Source organism: Sciurus carolinensis, chromosome 3 (genome assembly GCF_902686445.1).
Source record: "Sciurus carolinensis chromosome 3, mSciCar1.2, whole genome shotgun sequence".
NCBI classification, from domain to species: Eukaryota; Metazoa; Chordata; class Mammalia; order Rodentia; family Sciuridae; genus Sciurus; species Sciurus carolinensis.
In genome coordinates this window covers 109,737,917-109,751,788 of record NC_062215.1, presented here as the reverse complement: position 1 = coordinate 109,751,788, position 13,872 = coordinate 109,737,917, and the positions used below count along the sequence as shown (strand labels likewise).

The window sequence follows — 13,872 nt, the reverse complement described above, 5'->3', positions numbered from 1 at the left end:
ACACAGCACCTTTGAATACATGCACATCTTCTTTAAAGACATCCAAGCTTCTGGCTTCAGATCCTTGCATTCACACCTCATATATCCCCCCCACCCCCACTCCTTCTCCTAGCAAAAGCATGCCCTCCTGGACTATTTACTGCACTGTCCTCCAGCACTGTGCTGAGGACATGCCTATTACCACAGCTCTTGCCTCCATCTGCACCAGATGGAATGGTGGGGGTTGTGCCTGCCACTCAGATGAGTGAGCTAAGAAAGCAAGAATACCAAGTATGGCACTATGCTAAAGTCTAAAGGAGAGTGACAGGGACACAAAAGCAAAGACCAAGGATGGTATAGAAATAACTACAGATGCTTACTATGATCCAGGCACTATTATAAGCACTTTAACTCATTTAATCTTCACAAGAACCAACGATTGATAAGTAGGTAGTAATCCCTTGGTACTGGTTCCAAGACTTCTAGTAGATACCAAAATCTGAGGATGCTCAGATTCCCTTATATAAAATGTCACAGTACTTGCATGTAACCTACACATATCCTCCTGTATACTTTAAATCATCTCTAGATTACTTATAATACCTAGAACAATGCAAATGCTATGTAAATAAAATAGTTGTTGTGCTGCATTGTTTGGGGAAAGGCAAGGAAAATCTGTCCATATTCCGAACAGATGCAACATTTTCCCCCCCCTGAATAGTAGGTTGAATCTGCAGATGTGGAGCCCACAGATGCTGGGGACTAGTGTTGTTATCCGTTTTACGGATAAAAACAATGGAAACACAGTAAGATTAAGCAGTTTAAGCTGGGAACTGAACCTGAGCTGCCTGCTGCTGTACTGCTCAGATCACAGGCTTTGGAGAGAGAAACTGGCCTCTAATCCTGCCTCTGCCACTTTGTAATGGTGTAGTCTTAAGGTAGTTCTTCAGCCTTTCTAAAAACCATGTGAGGTACCTGTTCATAAGCATTTAGCACACTGACTGATACACAGCAATTTTTCCTAAGTACCACTACATGTTTTCTCCAGAGAATTTACTTCCTGGTTAATTGTGGTTATTTCCTACCTTCTTTAATATCTTAAGTAGGAAAAAGGTACCTCTTTCCTCCAACATTTAGTATGGAAAGACTTTGGATACAAATTTAAATATTTGTGTGATGATACTTCATTTCTTTGACCTATGAATAAACCCAAAATCAAGTATAACATGTAGTTTCTTTTTAAAATCTTCACATTTTTAACCTGATATTGAATTTTATTTAAAATTTTCATTTTACTCATAATTGCTTATAAAACACAGAGATCATCACCTTTATTTTATAGGTAAGAAAGCTGGGATTAAGAAAAATAACTTGAATAAGTATATTCAAACTAGTAGGTACATTTAAAAAACCCAAGTGTTTTGAAGTCAAACCAGTAGAGCTCTTATTTAAGGTGCTACTTCCATTAATCAGAAGGGGCTTCAAATACTGCTTGGAAGTCTAATAACCAAGGTAACAATTTAATGGATGGAGGGAAGCAAATTCCCCAGAATCTCTAATCCTCAGAATCTTGGAGCTAAGCATCAGCTCTGAGAGACTTAATCAGGTTCTCAACAAATTCACAGGCAAAACAAAAATACCTCCCGAAAATTATTTGTAACTTCTCCATTGGTGTTCAACACTAAACTTACAAAATTAACATGAAATCCTTCACTTAATCCTACCAAAAATAAATGCTGACTTAAAATAATATTTTTAGGCTTTATTATTCAAAATTAAACAGGAGACATGTTTACCTTGCTTAGAACTTTAACCATTTATCAAAACATGAAAACAGCTACTGAACCTAAAAGAAAGGTAAGTAGAACAACATGAAAAAAATTTTAGTTATTATTGACAAATACTCATTATGCCAAGCATAACATAAATATCAATTAAATTCTAAATGAGCCATGAGGCACAGAGAGGTTAAGTAATTTGCCTAAATTCACATAGCTAGTAAATCGTGGAGCCATGATACAAACTTAGGCAGTATGGTTTCAAATGGCCAATAAACACACAAAAATATGTTTAAATTTGTACTTAAACTGCCTTATTAAAACAAAAAAATCATTTTTGCCTATGGCACTAGCAGGGATGAAATTGCTTGGTCACAATTTGTCATAAAAGATTTGAACAAACAAGTATTCTAACATATTGTTAGAACTGTAAATTTAATGCCATTTTTTAAAATCTAGAAAAGTTATAAACAAACTTGTTACCCAATTTTTCTTTCATCTGATCTTATGAGAACACAGGAAGTTATGTACAGAGATTTTCTCTAGAACTGATTTGTAATGATGACCCAAGAAAGATACAACTTAAGTATCCATCACTGAGAACTAACTAATGAAATGAATTACAGTGCATTTGCCCAATGTGCTGAGCATCTTTTTAAAAGCACAATTATATACTGGTATGTGTGAATATGAGAACATATTTTGGGTGTAGGGATGCCGCTCAATAGTAGGGCACTTGCCTAGTATGCTCGAGCCCTGGGTTCATTCCCCAGTATGACAATCAATCAATATCTAAAAATACACATGATCAATATTGTAATTATTTTACAGAATAAAATGCATTTAAAAGTCCATGTGGAGCCAGGCAAAGTGGCACATGCCTGTAATTCCAGTGACTCAGGAGACTGAGGCAGGAGGACTGCAAGTTCTAGACCAGCCTTGGCAACTTAGTGAGGGCCGAAGCAACTTAGTGAGACCCTGTCTCAAAATAAAAAATGAAAAGGACTGGAGATGTAGCTCAGGGGTAAAGTGCCCCTGGGTTCAATACCCAGTACCAACAACAACAACAAAAAGTTCATATGGGGTTTAAGGATCTATACGTATACAGATACATGCGTGTGTGAAAAAAATATATATATACATACATATGTATATGTGTGGGTATACTTATGCACATATATGCAAAGAAAATACCTGCGAATGTCAAAATAAGAAACTGTTAACATTAATTGTCTCTCAGGAGTGAAAAACAAAGCAGAGGAAAAAGAAGTGGTATAGGTGCTTTTCCCTTTATACCACTGTTTAGCTTTTGTTTTCATGATTATACAACAGTTTCATATATATCAAGCAAAACTTGGCTTTAAGATACAGAAAATTAAGTAGGGATATCGATAACGAGTACAGATTAAAATCATGTAGGGATCTCACAAATAATCCTCCTAGAAAAAGGAAAAAAATCTAGAGTAACAAAACAATCTAGACAAAACAAAAAAAAAAAAATCTAGAGTAGAAAACAAAACAAAACATCCCTGAAGGGAGAAGTTATAAACACAGAAGAATCTACCATCTTTAGTCTAGCATAGTGATCTAAAATAGAGATATTTTCCTATATATGTACTCAGTGCAAAAAAATAAAAATTAAGAAGGCCAAAGACATGATAGAAACTAGCTATATGAGTTTGGACCATTGCTTGATACCTCTTTTTCAAACATTCCTCAAAAGAGTGAAGAAACTGAACTCAAATTCTAAGATCCCTCTTGATTTTTTAAAATTTATTTTATCATGGTTTGAAGAAAGAATCCCTACACATCATAACCTGAGAATATGCAGCCACGGATAAAAGTATGTATTAACGAGCACAGTAATTTATTAAGGAGATGTTGTGGCATGACCTTTGCTTTCTGTTAGGAGCTCCCCAGTCATCAAGCTTCCAGCACATCCAGCTAAGAGGAGGCACTTTCTTGGCTGTGCAGAGGCAGAAAGCTACCAAGTACTATGAACATCCTGATGACTCATTTTAGGTGCTTTTATTTTGGTTTCTCTAAAAATATCTTGAATAGAAGCCAATCAGATCAGAAGTCTACCAATTTAAAAAAATGCTAACTTGACATAATGAAATATAGTTTTCAATCTATAAAATCAGCAACAATTATTAAAAATCCACAACATGCCCAATATTTGTAAGAATTGTGCTCCTAAACTACCTTAAAAATGGACAACTCTCTGACACAAACTCTGAGCGTGAAGAATTAAAACCAGTTGTTTTTATCCCTAGGAAGTACTGTAGTCATCACAACATTGAACAAGAATTCAGTGAGTCTACACTGCCACTCTAAGAGCCGATGTGTTAAAACTAACCAGCCACCAAGCAAGGCAGGGTGTGGGAAAGAGTGGAGTCATCGATCCTACTTTCTACTGCCATGATTTAGATGTGATGAAGTTTCTACCCTAGGCACAGGCCCACCCACTGGATACCCCCCTGAGGGCCATCCTCGGCAACTGCAGGAGCCTGCCCAGTCAAAGCACCCACCTCTCTCAGACTGTTATGAAAAATAAAAAGTTCAGTGCATCCTCCACAAAAAAAAAAAAAAAAAAAAAAAAAAAAAAAAAAAAAAAAAGGCTGATCTACTTTAAAATTTGCCCCTCAGGAACTACAGCTGCCAGTAGAGTATATGAAATCAAGTTTTTTACTTTTCTGTAGAATAGAAATAAAACCTTATAATTCCTCTTTCACAAAGAGAAAATAGATCACCTAGAAATTCAACTATAAAGTTCTAATTTAAAAAAATTCATATATAAGTTTTTATGGGAACTAAGCTAGATATAGATGAAGTTCCTTTTTTAAAAAAGTCTATACAAAGACTTTCTTTTTAATAAACACATGTAAAATTATTTGTGAAATTGGATTTAATTAGGAGTACTACAAATTTATAATCTATATTTTCCCTATTACAAGTTTTCTTTTGCACTAACACATATACATACAAAAGGGGGCCCAATAAGAAAGTATTGAGAGTTTTGCCACATCCTTTATGACAATTCAAAAGGGGCATGTTGTGTGGAGGTTTTATTGGCTATGAGAAGTAGAAGGTCCAGGACAACTGACTTCCCCTTCCTCTGACTCCAGAGCTTTCCACATGTACGCTCCTCACAGTAAACAGAAAGTTCATCATGAAACCAGTATGGCCCATATGTAAAGATAACAAATGCCTGGTATGTGTTTCCTTCCTTTTCTCTTTCATCCTTTACATTTCCTTCAAAACATATGGGAAAGCTACAAAAAAACATGGGAGTCAGGGGCCTTCCAAATACTAAGGTCTTCACAAATGAAGGATGTGTTGGGGTAAAATTTTATAAAGTGTATTTAGAAATCTACTCAAGGCTAGGGATATAACTTAGTGGCAGAAAACTTACCTAGCATGCAATCCCAGAAATGCAAAAAATAAAATAAAATAAAATAAAATAAAGGTGGGGTAGCGAGGAGGAATTAAACCACCATCTGACTCAGAGCTTGCCCAGGATAAAGATGGGAGAAGCACTTTTTAGTACCCAAAGTAGATGACAGACTCGGTATTTGGTAATAGTCAGAGGAAGAAGCTTCTAAAATATCACTCTGCCTGAGATCAGCCCTGCCTTCTCTTCAACAGGGAAGGAACAAGAAGTTTTGCTTGTTCTTTAAAGGTATCACAATTTTCTCAACAAAGAAGATTACGGAATATCTAAGCAAAAGTCAATGTCAAACTAGACAGTTTTGCAGAAAGGTTCTCTCATTTAACGCTGACATCACTGTTAGGTAGTTTTGTGATGTTACAAAATTAGTCCAGGGCCAGGGGTGTAGCCCAGTGGTGAAATATTTGCCCAGCATGTCAGGTCCTGAGTTCCCTCAAAAGGAAAGAAGAGGAAACTTGTCCAAGTTCAAGCTGAGATGTGAATCTGTGTCTTCTAATTCCAAAGTCTGTGCTTTTTCTAGTCTTTGCAACTTGTATGAGGGACAACAAAGTGAAAAACTGATGAAGGAACCAAAAAACCCAAAGGAACAAAACATTCCTGCTCCAACTAAAAAGCAGCCTAGTTCCATTCTATATTTAAATCACACCCTAATATTTTGCAGAATTTGTTTAAATGCCCTGGTAAAGAGAAATACATTACCTTTAGAATGAATTATTTCTGCTTATTTTGTTGTCTGGGAAACATTTTTGGAGTCTGTTAAGAAGATACCAAACATCCATAGCTCAGCAAGACAGTCACTGCACTAAATTCCTAAATAATAGCCCACAACCACAGAAAACGGGCAATGCGGCACAGAATAATCAAAAGCAGCTTCATATTTTCTGGATAAAACAAAGCATCGTTTGTATTGAGGCATTTTTTAGAAGGTACCACTAAAAACCAGACTGCAGCCTGGAATGGCTTAAAATACCAAGTTTAACAATCACATCGATGGCTTTTAAACTTTAGAGGCAAACAGCTTCCTTTTACTTCAAATTCAAAGTGAAGAATTAGATGCAAAGTTAACAGATTAATTCAGTGCACACCCAGGTTTAGAGACTATCCGATGCCTTAATTAACACCATTACAAGTGTATTTAGCCAACCACCTGGGTTTTAATGATGGAAAGGTGAAGGCCAAATGTTTTTAATAAATTGCTTCAAACTAAGCTCCCCTGCTTTAAAAGAACACAAACAAGCACAAAGGAAAAGACTAATAAATAGTTATTATTTGGCACATTAAGGAACTGTTCCCTAGTCTGCATTTTAATTGAGACAGTACCACAATTAAAAGTTTAGAGATTTTTGCTCTTCTCATCTTGGGCCTATTTTCACAATTGAGCAACTAGGAAAGGTACAGAGGGCACAACATTATGGACTCAATATTCAAGGCAGAAAAAGGGACACAAAGAGGAAAAGGAACCAGCTTCCCTTAGGGAAGGCAAGAGGCCTTGACTCTTAAACTTCAAAAGGGAGGCCAAAATCTTCAGGTTCTAAAGAAAAAGCAAACACCACCCACTGTGAGCTGTGATTACATCACAGACATTAGATAAAATTATATTTCATTTCTTGAAGCGGGAAAAAAAAATCAAAAAACTAGCTGAGCCATTTACTTGCTGTGTGGAAGTAGTAGCTATTATCATGCACCGTATGAGATCATCTGTGCTTTGTTAGTTTTTGAGGGGAAGGAACCAGAGCAGTGTTTTTAACTGAAGAATCCTCCAAGATGCACGTGTTGGTGGGAAGCAAAAATCCGCCACACCCTACAGAAGCTAAGAAGTCCCTACATACTCTTTTTGTCACTCTTGCTGCTAGAACCCAATCTTTTATAAGCACCTACCCCATATTTTCTAATTTTTCTTGGCTATACTTAAGTATTTTCTTTTTCAGTTGAATTTCTATACTCATTTTATGTTGTGTTAAAAAAGGGGGGGGGGGGCAGGACTTTTAAGAAAGTAAAATACTCTGTGTGATACTACAATGTCATTATATATTTGTCCAAACTCCATGGGTTGCTCAACACTGAGAGTGAACAATAATGTAACTACCATCTTTGTATGATAATCTTATGTTAGTGTAGTTTCATCAACTGTAATATATGCACCACTCTGGAGAGGGTGGTTGATAACGGGGAGGTCATGTACATGTGGGGCAAATCTCCATACCTTCCAATTTTGCTGTGAACCCTGAAATTGCTCTTTCAAAGGAAGTTATTTAAAAACAAAAGATGGGGGGCGGTAATAGATCAGTGGTAGAGCATTTGATCAACGTGTGAGGCGAAGGAATCAATCCCTAACACCACAAAAAACAAAAGCAAAGGAGGGATTTCATTAAAGATTAAACAGAATGTATGATAATTTTGGGAAAAGTAGTTGATTTAAAATAGTAAGTCTACGCATTCAGGAATATGGTATACCTTTCCATTTATTCTTTTCTTAAAGACCTTCAATAAAGTTTTAACGTTTGCTTCAGCATAAAGTCTGTGCATATCTTCTTAAAGTTTTATTAATATTGTAACATGGGACTTCTATTTATTTTCTGAACAGTGTTAAGGTACAGAAAAGATGCCAACTTCCTATGTTCCTCTAGAATTCACTCTAAATTCTCATCAGTTCCATATTTGATTTCAGATACTCCCAATCTTAGAGCGCAGTATTTAATTTTTAAATTAGTAACAGTTCAATAATAGTAACATGAAAGTTTACTGATAGGAAAGGTCAGTTAAAATAACCATGTGGCAGAAGGTTGTCATCCTCTCTGGAGAGCTTTAAAATCAAGAGAGTGCCTCATATGCTTATTTTAGATCAAGGTCTTAGCATAAAAGAACAGGGAAAGAGGGAAAAAAATAGATGCCCTCATCTGGTCCTCCCCACATTATGGTTTAATATTGATTTTTGATTGCTTAAGTCTACTCAAGGTCAGAGAAATATAGGGCTCACTTGGAACAGTGGGAGCAAGTTGCATGTGTTTCCTGAAGAAAAATGTTTTTAAAGTTTTTAATACTGCATTCCAAAAATGCCTCTGTAGCCTCCAAAAAACACTTTTTGCCAGCTATAAGCATTTCCTAGGTTGAAAAAAAGAGCATAATCATAAAAAGAGACTTTTGCTATTTTTGGAGTTTACTCAATGACTTTCAACAGTTTAAATCTCACTGTCCATAATATTTCAAATATCCCTATAAAATATAACTTGAATTTCAACACCTGCCAACATTTTACCAATACTTTAAAGTAGATACATATTCTTTTAGGGACAACAGAAGAACTGGAGGGATAACAACTTTTTGATGCTTCTGAAAAATATCTGGTTTCTTTTGAAGAATGCCAAATTTAACTCTATTTTCTAAATTTGCAAAATAAGTTCAACATAAAAGTACATACAGTAAAATATTGCCAGTGAACATCAATAAAGGAAGAAAAGCTAAACGATTTTCAGACATAATTTCTACGATTATGAGTTCAAGCACATAAGATTTTTCTTTTGTCTTTGCAACAAAGATCGGTTTTAATTAGAAACAGTAAAGCAAAACTTTTCCATATTGAAGGAGAAGTTATTACCCAAGTTTCAGGGCAGGCTTAGTAGATGAACCAGCTTTAATTTATATAGAGAAATCAAGCTCTGATTTTCTTAATATAATGAGCGTTGGTACAGAACTCAACATAGGAATGGTCAGATATTTTCCCCAGTCGTCTTGTGACATAATTTTATCAGGATTTAAAATCCAGTCTTTGTTCCCAACCTCACACAGAAAGATTCTAGTTAAGAGAACCAGGCACATACCATACAGATGCTTTATGAGAAATATTCTTACTGCTTTTCCAAGTTGGTTTATATTAGTGAAAAAGTCATAGTGTGGGAATTATTATGAGGACAAAATTCAGAATACGCAGTAGTTGCTCTTAAAGACCAAAGGGAGACATAAACCCAAGTCACATGCTCTGAAGCTGGAAAAGTTTCAAAGGCAAACTGTGTTCACCGTCTGGCCTGTCTGAAAGGCACGAGTGCCTGAAGTCATTTATTCTGTTATTTCCCATGAGTCCTGCACTGGTCAAAGAGGATGGTAGGTCTGTTTTGAAAAACTCCATTACCATGTAGGAAGTTTGGCTTGGAGACCCTGGCCCTAAGTGAAAAACATGCTGGTTGACAACTCTAGTCCAACAGACAGGTTAGGACCTAACTTCATGCTTAGAAATTACAAAGGCTTCTAAAGAACAAATAACGAAGTTTTAGAACTGGTGTCAGATGAGCCAACTTAAAAAAAAAAAATAACAGCTTTCAGTGAATTAAGGAGAAAGACATTTTGGCCTTGACCCAGAAAGGGATGAATGTACCCCTGGACAGAAATGATGTGAACTAAAATTTCTCCATAGTAACAATTCTAATTAATTATTCAAAGCTAGGAGTTGATTTTCTAAGGTTATGAGCTAACTACAGTCTCCTGTTTATATCATTAAAATCTGGTTTCTTCTATTCTTTGTATCTGCTTATCCAAGCATTAAATGAGAAGCTTATAATGAAATCTTAACAGCGAAACTATAATAAAGGCTCTACTTTTAAGGTGAGTTTGCCATTTTGCAGACTTGGTTTAAGGGATAATTAATAATAAATAGAAATTTTGTCTAGCTTCCACATAACCCAAACATTTATGTCTACTTACTCTCTTTTAGAACTACAGAAACAACAGATATTAACAATAGTCTCATAAGGCTTTGTAAGATCTTTCAAATTGAAGAGTTAACCATAATTTGATGATGTTTCAGTAAAAAGTAAACAGAAATTAAAACTGAAATGTTATTTGGTATACAATACCTCAAAAATAAGTCATTCACCAACAAGACTGGATTAATATGAAGTTTACAGAGTAAAATGCAACATTTCAGTGTAGCCAATTCCTGCCAACAGAATTGTACAAAACAAGCAGACAACACACCATTTTTCTATCATGAGAAATAGAGCATAACACTGAGAGGTCACCAGAATAACCTTGAAGACATCACGCGGAACATAATGCTGTTAGAATCACCATGACCACCCATGTACCGGTACTCTACAGACAGGAAAGAAACCCAAGCCAAATTAAGCAGTTCTCCTCAAAATGAAAACTAGCTGTCTGGCATTAAGTGGAAGTACACCTGTTAGGAATAAAATCTGATACTCAAAAAGATGAGAATCAGTCAGCCAACGAACAGTTGGTCAAACATACAAAATGCAACTGCTTATGGGACATGGGAAAGGGCTTTCTAGAAATCAAATTCCTGAACACACCTGCTATCCCTTTAATGTCTTTAACTTTGACTGCCTCTAGATCTGATTATGCTAAAATGATGAACTCTTAAAAGACTTTTGGGGAAGGATTTGGTTCATAATCCAAACTCAATTTTCAAAGTTCCACTTTTCACAAAAATTCAGGCATACATTGAATTTCTTTTTACCAGGATGCTATTTGTTCTAACCCTCCCTGATCCACTTCCAAAGCAAAGCATCCACCCGGCCTGGAGCCAAGCTGCCCAACGCTGCCCACAGTGCTTGCTCAACCCATTCCTGAACACATACCGGTTTCCTTCTTGTTTCCCTTTCCTCCCTCTCGGCTCTTCTTCAGCACAGCCTTTAACATTTTCAACACTCTTTGGTCTCTAAGGAGAAAAAGAGGGGAGAGAAGAGGAATTAAAAGTTGAAAAAGATGAAATAAAACTTGCATGTTGACATAAGTGGTAACTTATGTTCATACAAATCACTTAGGATAATATAAAAGTACCTTGAGTTTTATCAGATTCCTGTTAACAAATTGGTGGGAAACTAAATGTGAAGACACAAGGCATGTTTAACAACTTTTATCAAAGTGATCAGAAGTTTACTGTCTTGTTATGTAAGTTACAAAAAACACATGAGTACATTCTCAGCATTCCACACCTAATCAAGGTCATGAGACTAAACCCCGGGTACACTACTATAAGATATCTGGCATGGCAATACCGTCTTCCAACCTTAGTTCATCAAAAGAAGGAAATGTCAGAACAAGAAGTCCAACAGATAATGGTTCATAAGGAAGTTACATGGCCTAAGGTAATGTTTTACATGTACTACTAACTAAATAATCACAAGGAAAACATTTTGGAAGGCTATCAGAATGGAACATACCTTATAAATATTTGCAAAATAAACACAATGGGAACACATTTTAACCCTAATGCTAGTCAACCCATTTAAACAGCACACACTCCTGTATGTTTTTACTATATATAGTTATGACTTTGGGGTGGGAAGAAAGGCAAGTAGAAGGGGCTGTGGCATTATCATCAAATTCTTTATTAGAATGAGCTGTATTTTTAAGCAGGGTTTTCCTGGGCTTGTAAACACAACACAATAGCCTAGGTCTGAGATGAAACAGGAAACCATCCCTACAGCGAGAGACAGACAATAAGACTATTATTTCATCATGAAGCTAATGTCTTTCAGCTCTCTCTTCGCCCACTAACTCAGATGATGACTGGACAACCCCAAACACTAGCAAATCCTGTGGGTCATGTTACCATCACAACTTTGTTGATGCACTAAGTGAGGAAAGTAGAAGGCAAGCAGGTAGCTCCTGAACAGAGCTGGAGGGGAGGGCAGGGAGGAGCTCAGTAGAAGAGGGCTCCTGAACCTGCCTAGCTAACCTGAATTCTTCGAAAGGCCTCAGCAACACCCCGCACCACCTCTCAACTCCTGGAGTAAAGCGGAGGTTCTATGGAGTTCATTGAGAAGGATAAGGAGCCTCAGTGTGCTGCCATTCACAGAACCACACAACATAAGCATGCAGAGTGACCTTTCTTATCATTTAGTCCAGGCCTCTATTTATTTTTCCAAATGCTTTGTTTTACAGATGAAGAAACAGAGACTCTGGGAGGTTGACTTGCCCAGGGGTCACTCAGCTAATTAAGAGCAGGGCCAGAATCCAAATCTGCAGAGACCCAGCAAGGGTTTGCCTTCCTCTGCTCCGCTGGTTGGCTGGCTGAACTCTCCTCTCAGATCAATGAAAGCTTTAGGCAAACACACAAACAAAACTGAGGGATATTATAGGAAGTTAATATCTTAAGAAGAATTTGGAGAAAGCCATAGTGGTTATTAGGGTTAAATCGCCTTACAAACAAGTCTACACACAAAAAAGAGGGTGGCTCATAGCCTAATTCTGCTTTTTAAATGCTACTTAATATAGGACCTAGGTTTCAATAAAGGGCCAACAACGAATCCAGAAGAGGGCATAGTACACTTCCGCACAGGGGGCCTGTGGCAACACAAATTTCTCCTAACAATCCTGCTTAAAAAAAAAAAAAAAAAAGCATGCAAAATGTTGCGGTATAAAAAAGGACAGGCAAAATTAAACACACAATTCCTAATACACACAATCATTCTCTTTTTCAAATCAATCAACCTTCAGGGTTTATAATTAAGCAAAGACTACATGCTTAAGAAAGTAAAATACTGACAGTCATGCCATCAAAGCTTGTCCAAGGTCCCTTGCACAACCTGTGGCGACTCTTCCAGAGGCCTCTATTTACCTGGATCTCTGACCAGCTAAGCCCCCTCACATCCATGAAGATGCCCCTGATTAATCACCCAGTCACTGTCAATTTGCAGCAGATCTAACCTGCCACTCAGAACATCCATGCCACAGAGCAAGGACAAGGTGACACTGACATTGGTATCTCATTACAGATAACTTGCTTGCTGATTTGGAGGATCTCAACTGTTTTCAGGATAGCCACATCTTCCACATCAATGGGTCTTGAGGTAAGTGAAAAAGGCTCTTAAATATCTGCTGAAATTTTTTCTTTCAATTCCTGCTTTCCTCCATAAATAGCAATTCCAGGGAGAAAGTTTAAATTGTATTCTAAGTGTTCAGTTACCTGGAGAAATTCACTGATTATGCCTAGTGCAAAAGCAAGGACTCTAAAACCACTACAACACGTACACACGCACCTACACAAACATACACATGGGAAAGAAAAATAGTAAGAGTTCCCAGAAAGTTCAATTTTAAAATTAGCAAAAATCCACATGGAGCTATTCAAAGTCATCTGGAAGTCCAAATCATCATGGTTGAGAATCTATAGCTGGAACTTGATATTTATGAACAGACCTAAAGACTGTGTCCATCTGAAAGGGAATGGTCAGAAAGAGCAGCTATAATAAAGGCTGGAGGGGCCAACACTGTTCATTTCAGAGAAGATTATCTGGCACACCTGACAGCATCTGTGAACTTAAAAACACACATCCGACAGAGTTCTGGAAACGAATGCTGTGTACTATCAGAGCGGGACACTCTTATACATCGGCGTGATGCAACCACTTCCCCTTGTTCTGACTCCTTAATTTGGTTCCTTTCTTAGCCTGCCAACAGTGGGAAGAGTGTGTGCTGGTCCAGTCAATACAACTGTCTGACCTGTGGATAACTAAGGTTCAGGGCATAAATTAATAAACTGGTACTGTGGCTTTAAACAAAAGCTTCCGTGAGCTTTGTTAAAGGGAGTCACTTTGCCAAGTCCCATCCATTTAAGAGATACAGAGTACTGAGTTTCTGACCCCCACTTGAAGACCAAAAGTAAGACAGTGGTAAATTCTTCCGTGGCAATGCCACCATGCAGCA

The 13,872-nt window shown here is 37.0% G+C and overlaps 1 protein-coding gene across 11 annotated transcripts in view; it reads right to left on the bottom strand.

The window, feature by feature from the left end:
- Positions 1-13,872, bottom strand: part of Tanc1 (tetratricopeptide repeat, ankyrin repeat and coiled-coil containing 1) — a 225,201-nt gene that overhangs the window by 132,459 nt on the left and 78,870 nt on the right. For all 11 annotated transcript variants that reach the window (XM_047543757.1, XM_047543761.1, XM_047543756.1 and 8 more), the window contains one exon: positions 10,800-10,879. In XM_047543757.1, the coding sequence (XP_047399713.1) occupies positions 10,800-10,860 (61 nt within the window). In that variant the 5' untranslated portion in view covers positions 10,861-10,879. The remainder of the gene's footprint in view (positions 1-10,799; positions 10,880-13,872) is intronic.